The 12,977-nt window shown below is 52.3% G+C and overlaps 2 protein-coding genes and 2 pseudogenes across 2 annotated transcripts; 2 read left to right on the top strand and 2 right to left on the bottom strand.

Moving 5' to 3' along the window:
* Positions 1 to 1,637: 1,637 nt before the first annotated feature.
* On the top strand, positions 1,638 to 3,653 carry SAPIO_CDS5472 (putative glucose transporter rco-3; the record flags this gene model as incomplete). The annotated part of the gene is made up of 3 exons (XM_016787796.1): positions 1,638 to 1,753; positions 1,978 to 2,253; positions 2,321 to 3,653. 3 exons carry the CDS (start codon positions 1,638 to 1,640, stop codon positions 3,651 to 3,653), a joined length of 1,725 nt encoding a protein of 574 aa, XP_016642111.1.
* Positions 3,654 to 4,992: 1,339 nt separating this feature from the next.
* On the top strand, positions 4,993 to 7,862 carry SAPIO_CDS5473 (uncharacterized protein; the record flags this gene model as incomplete). The annotated part of the gene is made up of 5 exons (XM_016787797.1): positions 4,993 to 5,308; positions 6,076 to 6,140; positions 6,199 to 6,823; positions 7,048 to 7,112; positions 7,191 to 7,862. 5 exons carry the CDS (start codon positions 4,993 to 4,995, stop codon positions 7,860 to 7,862), a joined length of 1,743 nt encoding a protein of 580 aa, XP_016642112.1.
* Positions 7,863 to 9,436: 1,574 nt separating this feature from the next.
* On the bottom strand, positions 9,437 to 9,652 carry SAPIO_CDS5474 (annotated as a pseudogene; the record flags this gene model as incomplete).
* Positions 9,653 to 10,754: 1,102 nt separating this feature from the next.
* SAPIO_CDS5475 lies at positions 10,755 to 12,485 on the bottom strand (annotated as a pseudogene; the record flags this gene model as incomplete).
* Between the last annotated feature and the right edge of the window lie 492 nt (positions 12,486 to 12,977).

A 12,977-nucleotide genomic window follows, 5' to 3' on the forward strand; every position in this document is an offset into this window, starting at 1 on the left:
GTAAGTCCTGTATTGCGGGTTTTCCTAGGCTTTCATAAATCGAGTCACTGATCTTCCCGTCCGCGTGCAGGAGAGTGCAGTGAGAGGATCGCCTCGAGGACAATTGTTCGAAGAGAATTGAAAGTCGTCTGCTCTGAAATTGACTCCCGTCTGCTTGATAGACCCCGGCAGGTCACTGTGTCATTCTCCAATCCTCTGATTAAGTGGCACACACAGTGTGATCCCCGGTCCAAGACTATACGAAGTGGTGGCTGTAACAAGATCCAAGTACAGGCTAATAAGCAAGCGACTAGTGTTGATGGCACTTGAACCGCACGGAGTACCAGCCTCTCTAACAAATTGACAAATTCAACCACCTAGTCGCCTGAGCTTCACGCGGTTTTCGCGTTCTGGACTTCGTATAGATGTCAAGGGGATGTTCCACTTCATGTCAGGCCAACTATTTCGAGACACTGTTCCCCTTTCGAGGATTACAATGTACTTCGTACCGGTTTTCTTACCATCTCTATTTTCAAGATGTCCTATCTCTTTAAACAAAGCGCCGCCTTCGAAAAAGAATATTGGACACAGTGGCATCCGCCCGGCTCAGTGGTCAAAAATCAAACGGAATCAATCGCGTGGTTAAGTGAGCCGGCGAGTCTTCTCTTGTGCGACCAGGGAACAATCTTATTGAAGCAAGAAAATGGCACCACAACCACATTGGATGGAACGCGAGATGGGAGATGAGGAGGGGGTGGAAACTCGACTCGTGCAAGTACTTCTGGGGTCTCTCACTGTGTGGGTCTATTCTGGGACCAATCAACGGCTTTGAAAGAGTCTAAGTACCGTGATTTTGGAATGTTGTAACTTAAAGTGAGGAACAAGTTACGTTTTGGGTCTGGTCTGTGTTGTCTATATTGATGGGCTGCAGTCTGGTACCTGCACACAGTATGGGGTACGAGGTACAAGAACTGATGTGAAAGTACAAGTCTATACGGTCTTCAGTGTGGTCCAGCGGTCAAGGTACTCTCCACCGCCTGCTTTAGTGCGCTACTTGACAGGAATCCCCCCAGAGTCAGCCTATTCCCAGCCTGTCCCAAGCGGTAGAGAAGATCCATTCCTCGGGTACCTCCCCGGCGCTACGGTAGGGGCAGACGGAAACCTAGCGACATGAAGTCATGTATAGGATACCCATAATACCGGCAATTGTACTATCCGATCTAAAGTATATAGTACCTTATATTGGCATGCCTAAGGTCCTGAATTGCAGTACACACTGTCTTCTGTGGCTGCAGATGTACCCTCCACACACTCTCCCCTCTCTTCCCACCAGACAGCGCCCAGGCCAAGCAGGAGCCAAGCAGGACGCCCGCCCTCTGGCCTTTGTTCCCAACACCCTCGTCACCATCCATTTTTCCCTCCCTTCTCTCCCCTTCTCCACTTGCCACACGATATTACATGTATACCCATACCCACCACACACGCCAACCATCGCCAACATCGATTCTTCGTGAGCGATCTCCTCAAGCCCGACTCGATGAACAAATGATCCGACATCGATTGGGACGCTGACATCGTGTCCTCCTTCCCAACCCCGAAATTCGATCGATAATTTTCTTAGGCGGATTCTCCCGGACTGAAGTCCACCACCGTTCGCCATGGCGATAGCCATGGGCTGGCAGAAGCCCGACAATGTCGCTGGCACTGCGGCGCCAGCAATTATGGTCGGCTTGTTCGTTGCGTCTGGAGGTTTACTATTCGGTTACGATACAGGGTAAGGCAATACGATATATTCGCGCTTTCACGGTGTTCTCGTCGGATTGGTTTCGGGCTCGTCTCAATGTTGGGGTTGGAAAATATCGCGACTTAGAGTGTGGTAGTTCCGAGACGAATAAAGAGGCGGTCTATACGCAGCGATGAGGGCGATTTCCACGGTCACAATTCACGATATATTGGTTTCTGGTTGGACAAGGGCTGATTGATTTTGGTTTTCCCTAGGTCCATCAATGGCATTCTTGATATGCGACCGTTCAAGGATCAGTTTTCGACCGGCCACGTCGATCCCGAATTCGGTCTCCCAGATCTCACGAGCAAGGAGTCCTCTATGGTTGTCGCTATTCTAAGCGCCGGAACGTTCTTTGGCGCTCTTTTCTCTGCTCCCGGTGCCGACTCGATCGGCCGTCGACTCTCGCTCCTCGTCAGCGCCGCCGTCTTCTCCGTTGGAGGTATTCTACAAACTTGTGCCCAGGCACTGCCCATGTTGATGGCAGGAAGGTATGTTGCGACAGGATCTCGTCGATGGACACGTTGAATGAGTGATTGTGTCTAACGGTCCCACCAGGTTCTTGGCTGGTGTTGGAGTTGGTGCCATATCAGTTCTCGTTCCTTTATACCAATCCGAAATGGCACCCCGATGGATTCGAGGCACTCTAGTCTGCGCCTACCAGCTCTCGATCACCATTGGCCTTCTCTCCGCTTCTATTATCAACATTATTACGCACAGGATGGAACACACGTCGGCTGCTTTTCGAATTCCTTTAGGTCTGCAGCTTTCCGCAGCTCTCATTTTGTCCCTCGGTCTCCTAATTCTCCCCGAAACCCCTCGATATCTCGTGAAACGCGGTCGCCCGGAGGCTGCTGGCCTCGCTTTGAGTCGGCTCCGGCGTCTCGACATTACGCATCCGGCTCTCATCGACGAGCTCCAAGAGATCGTCGCGAATCATGAATACGAGCTCACCCTGGGCCCCGATACGTATTGGGATATCATCCGTGGCAGCCCTCATCTCGGACGCCGAACTCTTACCGGATGCGTCCTGCAAATGCTCCAACAGCTAACAGGTATTAATTTCATTATGTACTACAGCACTACTTTCTTCCGAGGAGCCAGAGTCGACAACCCTTACACAATATCACTCATTATCAACATTATCAACGTGGTCTCGACAATTCCTGGTCTTCTTGTTATTGAATCATGGGGTCGGCGGAAACTCCTCATCGTCGGAGCAATAGGCATGGCAGTATGCCAGCTCCTTATTGCTTCATTCACTACCGCGGCCGGCGAAGATCTTGAAGTCGTCGCCCAAACAATTCTCATTGTCTTCTGCGCCATTTATATTTTCTTCTTTGCCGCGTCGTGGGGCCCCGTTGCATGGGTCGTCACGTCGGAAATATACCCGCTCAAAGTCCGTGCTAAGGCCATGTCTGTCTCGACAGCGGCAAACTGGCTTCTGAATTTCGCTATCGCCTATGGAACTCCCTTTATGGTAGGCAACGATCGTGGGTCTGCAAACATCGGACCCAAGATCTTCTTCCTATGGGGAGCCTGTTGCATCGTCGCCATTTTCTTTGTCTGGTGCATGGTCTACGAAACAAGCAAGATCAGTCTTGAACAGATTGACGAAATGTATGAGAGAGTCGACTACGCGTGGAACAGCACCCGTTTCGAACCGAGCTGGAGCTTCCAGCAGATCCTGGACGAAGGCTGGTCGCCGAGTGGCCAGCCTCCCGAACACGAACTAGAACCCACCCAATCCAACTCATCGACAACTGTGGGCAGCACGGCATCGTCAAGCTCAAGCACGACGGTAGTCGCGCCACCCCCCGCGGCATTTTCAGGCAACTCTAATAGTAATAAAACGCTGCCGCACATGTCGAACGTGGATTTTAGCTACTAATATGGTTGGAGCCAAACGGAGTTCTGGACCTCGGGCAACGACTCGCGTTCTCATCATTTTGTTTTTATCGGCATTTTCATCTTTCTGTTCATGTCTATACCACCAGGCTTGATATTGGGTACCAGCGACGGAGTTCATGATGCGGCGGCGTTTATACGGAATCACGACGATCTACATCTTTTTATTTTCCTTTTTACTCATTTTTATTTTTCCTCGTCTACAAGTTTCCGGGACGAAATAAGGCAATGGGCTTGGTGGGGAAGGGTGTATTCTCATGGGATATCACGGAAAGGATTTTGCACAATCACACTGGGCTTGTCATTACATGGAGCAATTTAGGTGGTCCCCCCGCTCCCTTCGATGCCGTTCACTTCACTATTTGCACACCATCCTGACTACATCTTCACTTGAGTACGGGGACATGGAGATACCATACCCCCTTCTCATATATATACCCGCTCCGGTCATGGTCTTCTATAATCTTTGGAAACATGTTAAAAGGGGCCCTCTACTCTTATACACAGCTACGCTAATACTCGGTGAGGGTTTGGAAAGGAGGTGGAGTGGGACATGCCCATATGGCATTGTTCATATCATCAAAGGCTATACAATCCCTGGCCTACAACTAAAATATACCAGATACGTTTTCTTCTGTTCAACTACATGCGCTCTTGCCTGCCCATTTTTTTGATATTGATGTTATTAACCTTGATTTGCAACTACTCGATCGAGCCCAGTTATCCAAAGACCGCGGAGCAGGACCCTGACTCGCTACTGCTCGGAATAGGGCGCCTAATCTATCATATCTATGTAATATCTGAACGGATTCATGCGCCAATTTCCTCGCTTCGGGTCCCGGTTCACCTATTGAGACACGAACTTCTTCAAGACCAACTTCTTGAGTTTGTAATTTTTCGCCAGTAACTCCTGCCAGAGATATCTATATCATCTTAAAGAGATCAGGTCAGGTCCATTGAGGGCATACATCTCCTCAGCACCGAATGTGCTTTCCTCATTCTTGATGAGCCAGGTGTCTTCACTCCGCGTTCTCCGTTCCAACTTCCTGGTGCGGTGCCAGTTGAGGCTGATTACCCCTTTCTCATGATGAAATGAGCATGAATAGAGCGGGCCTTCCTTTTCCAGCATCATGGGGCTAGCTCTATATATTGAGCGCCTCTTGAGCTCGCTCAGGTTCTTCCCTTGCCTCGTTTCCTTCAAGAAGTCTACAGCTCCTTCATATCAAGTTCTTTTTTCCTTCTCACCCTCTGACGAGCTTGCTTATCCATATCTTCACGCTCGAACTAAACCTTCCCTTAGCACATTCTCAGAGATAATCAGTATGGGGGGACTTGACTACCTCGACGATGAGACTTTGAATCACCTTCTTGCGGCGGGCTTGGATCTCGATGATAGAGACAGCCTTCCCGCCCAGTTGCGGAGAGCTCGGGCCGCTGGTCTCCTGGCTCATGACCACGGCTGGGCTGACGAAGCGGATTCTGCGCATGATGGGCCTCAGCGAGCTGCAGACGTAGAGAGAAGACCGGAAGCGCCGATCACCTCGGAGGAGCGATTACGTATCATTGCGACTAGTGATGTGGCGGATAGCTTCCTGGACAATAGAGAACAGGGAGCCGACAACTGCAACAACGCCGGCGGTAATGGAGAGTGTATAATCTGCATGGAGTCAGGCATGCCAATGCTACAACTCCCTTGTGGCTGCTGGTACTGCGCCCCCTGCCTCCGCCAATGTCTTCGAACCGGCCTCACCAACGAAGGGAGCTGGCCCCCTCGCTGCCATCAACCTCTCACGGAAGACGCCGTTCGCTGGGCTGTGGGAAACTCCCATTCCCACGCTCGCCTCTTCGACGTTTGGAGGGAGTCGGGACTAGAGTGGGGGGTTCTGCCGAGGCATCGGACTTACTGCCACAGTAGAGACTGCGGCAGCTTTATTCCTCCCAACACGCAAGACCCTGAAAGATGTCTTGTTTGTGGCCGACGAACATGCCGGCAGTGCAAAAGGCAATCACATCCGGGCACGGCTTGTGTGGAGGAGCATGGAGAAAACGAGCAGGTGATGGATATGATGGATGATAATGGTCTTGCTGGATGTGACCAATGCGGAAGGGTAGTTGAGCTGGCAGATGGTTGCAACCATATGACGTATGTTTCCCCATTGTTCCCTTCACTTTCTCTTCTTGCCGTTTCTATATTTAGAGGAATATCCCGCTAACTGACTCCCTCCGCTCTCCTCTTCCCTCTTGCCCGAGGGGGAAGCAGGGGTGAGGTGGGATTTTATGTTGTAGATGCCAATGCGGCCATCAATTCTGCTATCTTTGTGGCGCTAGATGGAAAACATGCCCGTGTGTCCACTATGGAGGCAGAGGCCTCCCAGCGAGAAACCGTGCTCGTCTTTACCGGCAAGGAGGCCAGGATGTCGATGACCCTGCTCCTCCTCCGGCCGCACAGTGGGATAACCATGATCTAGAGGTATGGGACGCCCGAACATTCGCTTCTACATATCTAGGTTGCTAACTGCATATTTCAGTTTCTCCCTGACGATGGTTTTGACGGCTTTGGTTTCCCCCCGATGCCCTGGGATAATCCACCGAGGGAGGAGCCGCAAGAACGACCTGTGGCACGAGAACGGCATTTCGCGCGAGAGAGACGCATGGTAAGATGGGGGAGGCGGGCGAGAGAGGCGGGCGTCGAAAGAGAGGGGAATCTGGCGAGAGAGATACGGCAACGCCTGGCTGGGCGAGGTTGGCGGCGAGCACCGCTGGAACCGGCAGAGCAAAGGGAGCCTCCGCGCCCAGTCGCGCAAATTCCGCAACTCCCACCCCCGGAAGAGGCTATGCCGGTGGACCCTGAGGGGGAGAGGCAGAGGCAGCTAGACCTAGAAAGAGAGCTGGATATTGCGAGGCAACTGGAGCTAGCTGAAAACCTTGATCCGGCGATGTTCCTGGAACGGGAGTGGGAACCAGGGCCGGAACTAGAGTCACCCCCACGACCGCCTCCTGAGCCTGAACCGGAGCCAGAACGCCAACCAGAGCCGCAGGCACAGCCACCTCCACCACCTCCACCAGAGCCCGCCAGACAACAAGAGCTGGTAGTTCCGGCCCCGCGAGCAGTCCGCACACCTCCGCCACTTTGCTTTATGGGTGATGCCATAGGTATGTGCATCGCGTGGCTGCATCAGCAGTCCATCCCAGCTTCTCCCAAAAATGGACTAACCTTGATATCTATATCCAGAAGAAAGAGGGGAGATAGATTTAATCGTATTGTGGCTCGTTTGTAACTGCTTTCATAAGGGATGGCTTAGCTCCATTCGATCTTACAATGCACCGGACATCTATATTCAAAGAACCAGAGCCGGCTAACATACGATTTCCTGCAGATGAGCGAGGTCCCACACCGCCAGGCGCGAATGCAAGGGAATTCAGTATCACCCAGGTGATCGAGGTAGGTCTTAGCACTTCCCTTCTTCCCGGCCTCTTGCCCCGGTGGAAACCGAGGTTAACAGGATGGATAACTATCCAGGGCGGTGTTCGGAGGTACGTAATAAACCGAGACATGACGTGCGGCCACGGCTTCGATATGCAGTGGCACACTATCCCCACAGCCGAGGTCGGCAATTTGGTCTGCCCGATATGTGAACGTGAAGGTGGTGCCGAGCGAGAGATGGGGGGTGGTCAAGCTCTTGTGCGATGTTCGACCTGCCGGGTTCGGACGTGCGCGTGGCATCGGCGGACAAGGTTTGGGCTTGATTTCTACGCGGCGCGGGATATGGTTCGGATGTTGGAGGGGCAGTCTACATGGGAAAGGGAGCCAGGACGCAGGGAGAGACGAGGAGAGGGAAGAAGGGAGAGGAGGCGAGAGGAAGAGAGGAGAAAGAGAAGGCGACAGGAGGAGGAGGAGGAGGAGGCGGAGGAAGAAGAGAGGCAGGAGGAGGAGAGACGGCGGGAGCGGCACAGGAGAGAGGGAAGATGGCGAGAAGAAAGACGGCCAGCAGAGAGATGGCGGCGGCGGGAGGAGGAGGAAGAGGAAGAGGAGGACAGTGAGGAGGAGGAGAGACGAGAGAGAAAAGCCGAGAGAAGGAAACGGCGGGAGGAGGACAGGCGCCGCGAAGAGAGGCGACGCGAACAACAGGCGACACTTAGGATTTTGTATCCTTTCGCGCGCCATCGCAGTAATAAAAGGAAAAAGAAGTGAGCGCCTTTGAGCACGCGAGCAAATTCCGGGAGTTGCAAGGTTCCAACGGATGTTTCTAATGCACTCCGTGGGCGATGTATAATGCATCCAGCCGCCTGACCATCCTACATCCTACATATAGCGAAGGCGGCGTCTTTGTTCTTGCGCTATTCCTTGCCGAAGGAAGCTCCCGTCATTAAAATCCTCCTTCGGAAATCTGGAGGATCCGAGACAGTGGCAAGTGGATATAAAGATCCACTCATTCATCACGGTATGGCCGGGGTCAATACACTCTGACACGTTTCAGCCAAACGACGACTGGCTCGGAAACGTTGTCTAGAACTTGGACGAATCTGAGCCCGACTACGAAGTACTTCGTGCTTATTGCACGTAGTATGGCGAGAGCGTTCTAGTATAAATCTCGAATATCTGGGTATCAGTCGACCCCTCACAGAGAGGTCGCGCTATTTTTGGTGTCAAAACAGGAAAACGAATCTGAAGAAAGAATCTAACCCGGAGCTGTATCGTATGGGTATTCATAAACTCGTATCTTAACGGGACATAGGATGATCATTAGTTAGGGTGGACGAAAGTCGATGAAGAGCCGAGCTAAATGGGACATCTGTTGTCCTCATCATCAAAAATGCTAGACGATGAAGAGAAGGAGAGATAAAAAGGGAAAAAAATAGAGCTCATCCTGAGAATCGAACGAGTGGCGGCTAGGCAAAAAATGAGCAGCTTCTCTTTGATAGAGCGTGTCATCCTTGTGCAGGGACCATGCTAATCTTCTCTGTATTTTTGCAACTTGACCATTTGCCCGCAGGCGATATTCGTGCTCCATATTTTGATATATAAGGGGTATCCATGGATTTGGCCCCTAGGCACCTAGGCAGCAGTGCCTCGGGAAAAACAGGCATACAGGCATACAACAGGCACACAACAGGCATCAAACGGTGGGTGGTAGGCGCCATGATACTGTGGGCGGCCGCTTGTGAGGCGATGACATCTGACTGCAGCAAGGGGGGAGAGGCGAGGCACCAACAGCCGAGAAGGCGGCAAGCAGGCGGCGGAAAACGTGGTGCCTTTGACGAATGGTGGGAGGGAGGTGCGTATCAACATTGAAGCCTGTTAGTGTCAGGCACCAGGATCGAATTATCCTATTAACCAGCACTGACCTTGAATACAACTTTACAAGGTACTTCATCGAAGAGAACAGGTCTAGTTTCAGAGTTTTTGATTAAGAATTGCAAACAGAAAGGCAATACGAAGTACCGGTGTAAATGCGGCGAGTGAAGGGGGAAAATAATATAAGATTAAAGAATGCCACTTCCTGAGCTCGTAACAACCCCTCCCTTCTTTTTACCCCGGTCCTGTGCCAAAACGTGAAGTCCCCCCGATGATCTCTCCAACTCCCACGTCCATGAAAAGAACCCAAACACCATCCAAAACCGTGTATGAACGCCGGAGACGCATATATCGAGACCAAAAAAAAGAGAAGATCAAGAAAAAAAGAAGGCCCCGCTTAGTCCTAACCTCCACGTCTAGCCGGTTCGAACCTATCCTGCCCCCCGGGAACCGCCATCTCCTCCTCAATCTCAGCTGTTCTCGCACTGCGTGCACATTTCCTCCATGTCGACGTGTTCCTCGAACTCGAGGCCGCCGCAACCGCGATCCTGGCTCCAGCAAAACGAGAGGACGTCCATCTGGGTCGACTCGTCGAGGCTGTCCTTCATCGCTGGTTTGCAGCGCGTCAGGTTGACCGAGTAGATGCGGTGGCATAAGTCGCAGACGAAGAGCTTAACCGTGCACATTGTTGTCTCGTGAGCTGGAACTGTTGGCTTGGGAGATTCTGGACTTTCCTTTCGTAGTTCTTTTTCTCTTTTTATCTCTCAATTTTCTGAATCCCCCTTCTCTCTCCCCTTCAGTCTATGCAACGCCCCCGCCTCTGGTATGGTGGAGTATTATCTTGAGTTGTTGTATTTAGGAGGCAGGGTCAGGCGGTCAAGAGTGGGGAAAGGAGGCGAAAGTGTGATGCCGAAGCTGGTAGTGGGAAGGGAAACGAAGAACGCTGGTCGGTGTTGGTTGATGTTGGTTCGCGTGAGTGAGAGTGCGAGAGAGGGCGAGAGAGTGTGTGAGAGTGTGGGAGAGTGTGAAAGAGTGAGACGAGCAGAGGAATTGGGGGTGGGTTTTTAAGTTGAGGATGAAGAGCATCGCAACAATAGGCACTTGGCGATTCACATTCTAGAACAAGGTGGAGGCGTCAAGAGTGCTGTTGTTAACATCTCGCGCGCTCAATCAATGCTATGTCGGTACCACGGGCAATGCATTTGCACATTGATCAATCTTGATTGAGGCACATGCCTTGGTTCAGCTGGAGGTAGGCTGCGGATCATATCCTCAGACCAGTCCGGATATCAACAGTTAGTTCTAGCGTTTTCAGGATGGGCCGGGCTCAATAGAGACAATTAGTCTCCAAGAGCTTGACTCTATAGCACCATAAGATCCCAGGGGCAAGAAAAGGAAAGAAACTTGAGAGAAAAGACCCAACACTGGATTGTTCTCTATTCCCTTCTCTATTCCCCGGGACACCTCGAAGTGCCGTCAATCGATCAATGTTTGTCACATCTAGTTTTACATTGGGCCTTTTGAACAGAACTTGACTGGGCACAATCCACCCAACATTGAATGTTCCCCCCTCTGGCATCAGTTGGCCAATGTGTCAGCTTGCCGACTACTAACATCAATTAACGTGGCCTGGCCGATGCCAATAGCTCTCAGCCCGGCTCAGCTGTGTTACAATGTCAGAGCTGAAAGTTGAAGAGGACTTTGTTGTACAGATGAAGCCTCAAACACCAATTGAGTCAATGGAATCGCTCTTGCCTGACATTCAATCTAACAGGAGTCACCTTGGCCCTAGTCCCCAGGGTCCCTCATCAGGCTCTCGAAGAAGGCCGTATCGACGCCCTGGAATGCCCAGTCTTCTCCGCCTGCTGTCAGTCCCGGATCACCACCATGTTCCAGGAAAGGATCCAGAGAGGCCGAGGGTTGCGGTGTAAAATCTTCGGCAACATCGTTGATGTCACCTGGTTCAGGTGTTGAGAATACACCCAGCTGGCATGGTGATTGAGTTTTTGAATGGGAGTTCGATATGCCCTGCTGTGATATCGCCATTGGTTCCACCACTTTGGTACCGGTATTTGAGATTCTATCAGGTCCGGAAAACCCCGAGGCCGACGCTTGTGTTTCCTCAACCATGGTGTCTGTGCTAGGTGTGGTGGTGGAGTTCTGTACTATCGGCGACGGGGTGGTAACCTGCCGTCCGGGAACCACTTTGCTCATGCCCTCACGAGCAATCTTAATAATGCCAAAGTACGGAATGTGCACGCTCACAAAGACGTTGTCGCCTTGATCCCGATCCGGTCCCCGAAGCGCCGCCTCGGTCACCGTCTCCTGCACACTCACCGTCTCCGCGTCAATCTCGATGGCCAACAACCGCTCCAGCAGGTCCGCGCTCTGCGCACTAAGCGCATCCGAACTAAGACGATTAACCTCCCTCATATTTTCCTGCGCTTGCTCTATCATAGCCCGGTCACTAAGATACTGGTGCGCCAGGAGATTCTCATTCTCAGGGCGCTGGCTACTATCGAGGTGGGCCAAAAGTAAAGTCATGGCCGCCATGAGGGCGAGAAAGTCGATGGTGCGACAGCTGTAGGCAATTCGATTGAAGCGCCGTAGCGTGATGAAGCGCGAGAGCACCTCCCGCGAAGCGTTGACGCAGGTGATTCTGGAGTACTCATATTTGCTGCGCCCAGACGACGAGGAGCGAAGCATGTAGGGTAAGTGGAGTTGGTTGAGGAGGTTGTAGTGGAGGACCTGTGCGAACAGCCGCCGCGTGTCCCAAAACCGAGTTTGCGGGTCGGCTGAGGCCGGGTCTAGGTTCGGTGCTAGCCACCACTTGCTCGGGAGACTTCGAGCCGCCTTCTGCAGCTCGGCGTCGAGGGTTCGTGTTAGGGCAAAGGTTTCGGGGCTCGGGTCGCATGCATTTCTCCCCAGAATCCGGGAGGCGATGACGCAGTGTCTTCGCTCGAGGCGACCCATGGGAGTGTCACCTACAAGCAACTCCTCGGACGCCATGCTACAGTCGGGACTAGCCTCGGGAAGACCCAGCATGAGGCAGAGATTGCGGTCCAGGAAGACTATTCGGAGCCACATCAGCTGCGGGTCATGTTTGGTCCTAGGGTCAAGCACCTTGTACTGTGCCCGCTGATGCGGTCGGTGGAGGCCCATCAATTGCGCGATGCTGGTGGCCCTCCGGCCCGCCACCCAGCTTCGTCGGAGATTACCAATGTTGGCTTGGTACATGCACTCGATCATGACGCACTCAAGGCCTTCGATGCTGCCGAGAAGCTCGTCATTGGTCGTGACGAGGTTGATGGCGAGATTCGCGAACCGTTCCATCATGGCTCGTGGTGATTCTGGTAGTCCCTTGATCTCTGGGTGGAGGTCGGGGTGGAGGTGCTGCAGGAAGATGGCGAGCTGGAGCATGTGTCTTGCTATTAGAACAGGGTGAAGATCCGGTCCGGGAATCTCCAGTAGACTCCTGTGGGTTTTGAGGCCGTTCTGGTCAAGGGCTGTGTATGGCATGGTCAATATCTCGTTGGGAAGGACGGTAGGGTCATGGCTGGCTCTGCATATCCTCTCGGTATCCTCTCGGGACGGTAGTGATGCATGCAAGAACTGAGACAGCCTTCCATATTTTCCGTGGGAGGCCGGCGTAATAGTCGTTGCCGCAGAAATGCCATTCTCGATAGTGCGGCGCTGATAGAAGTAGTGAGTATTTGTAGGGTGGATACTAAAGTTTTTATACACAGCCGAGGAAAGGGGGCGGAGGGGAATACTAACCTTGAAAGATGTATAGAAAGCTAGGTGTTGTGAAGGCTCCGGTCTCACTGACGTAGGAGTGAGATTGCTGGAGTCCATCAGTACCCTTGTGCTTTCTTCATTAGGCCTCCTGGGTGTTCTTCCGTTAGAAGAGGCTCCAATCCCATCTCTGCTTATGCGATCTATCAATGGATCAACTAGATCTTCAACTCTTGCAATGCTATTACCACCACCACCCACTTTCGGGGCTCGGGT

The sequence above is a fragment of the Scedosporium apiospermum genome (genome assembly GCF_000732125.1).
Source record: "Scedosporium apiospermum strain IHEM 14462 chromosome Unknown SEQ_SAPIO_0099, whole genome shotgun sequence".
Lineage (NCBI taxonomy): Eukaryota > Fungi > Ascomycota > Sordariomycetes > Microascales > Microascaceae > Scedosporium > Scedosporium apiospermum.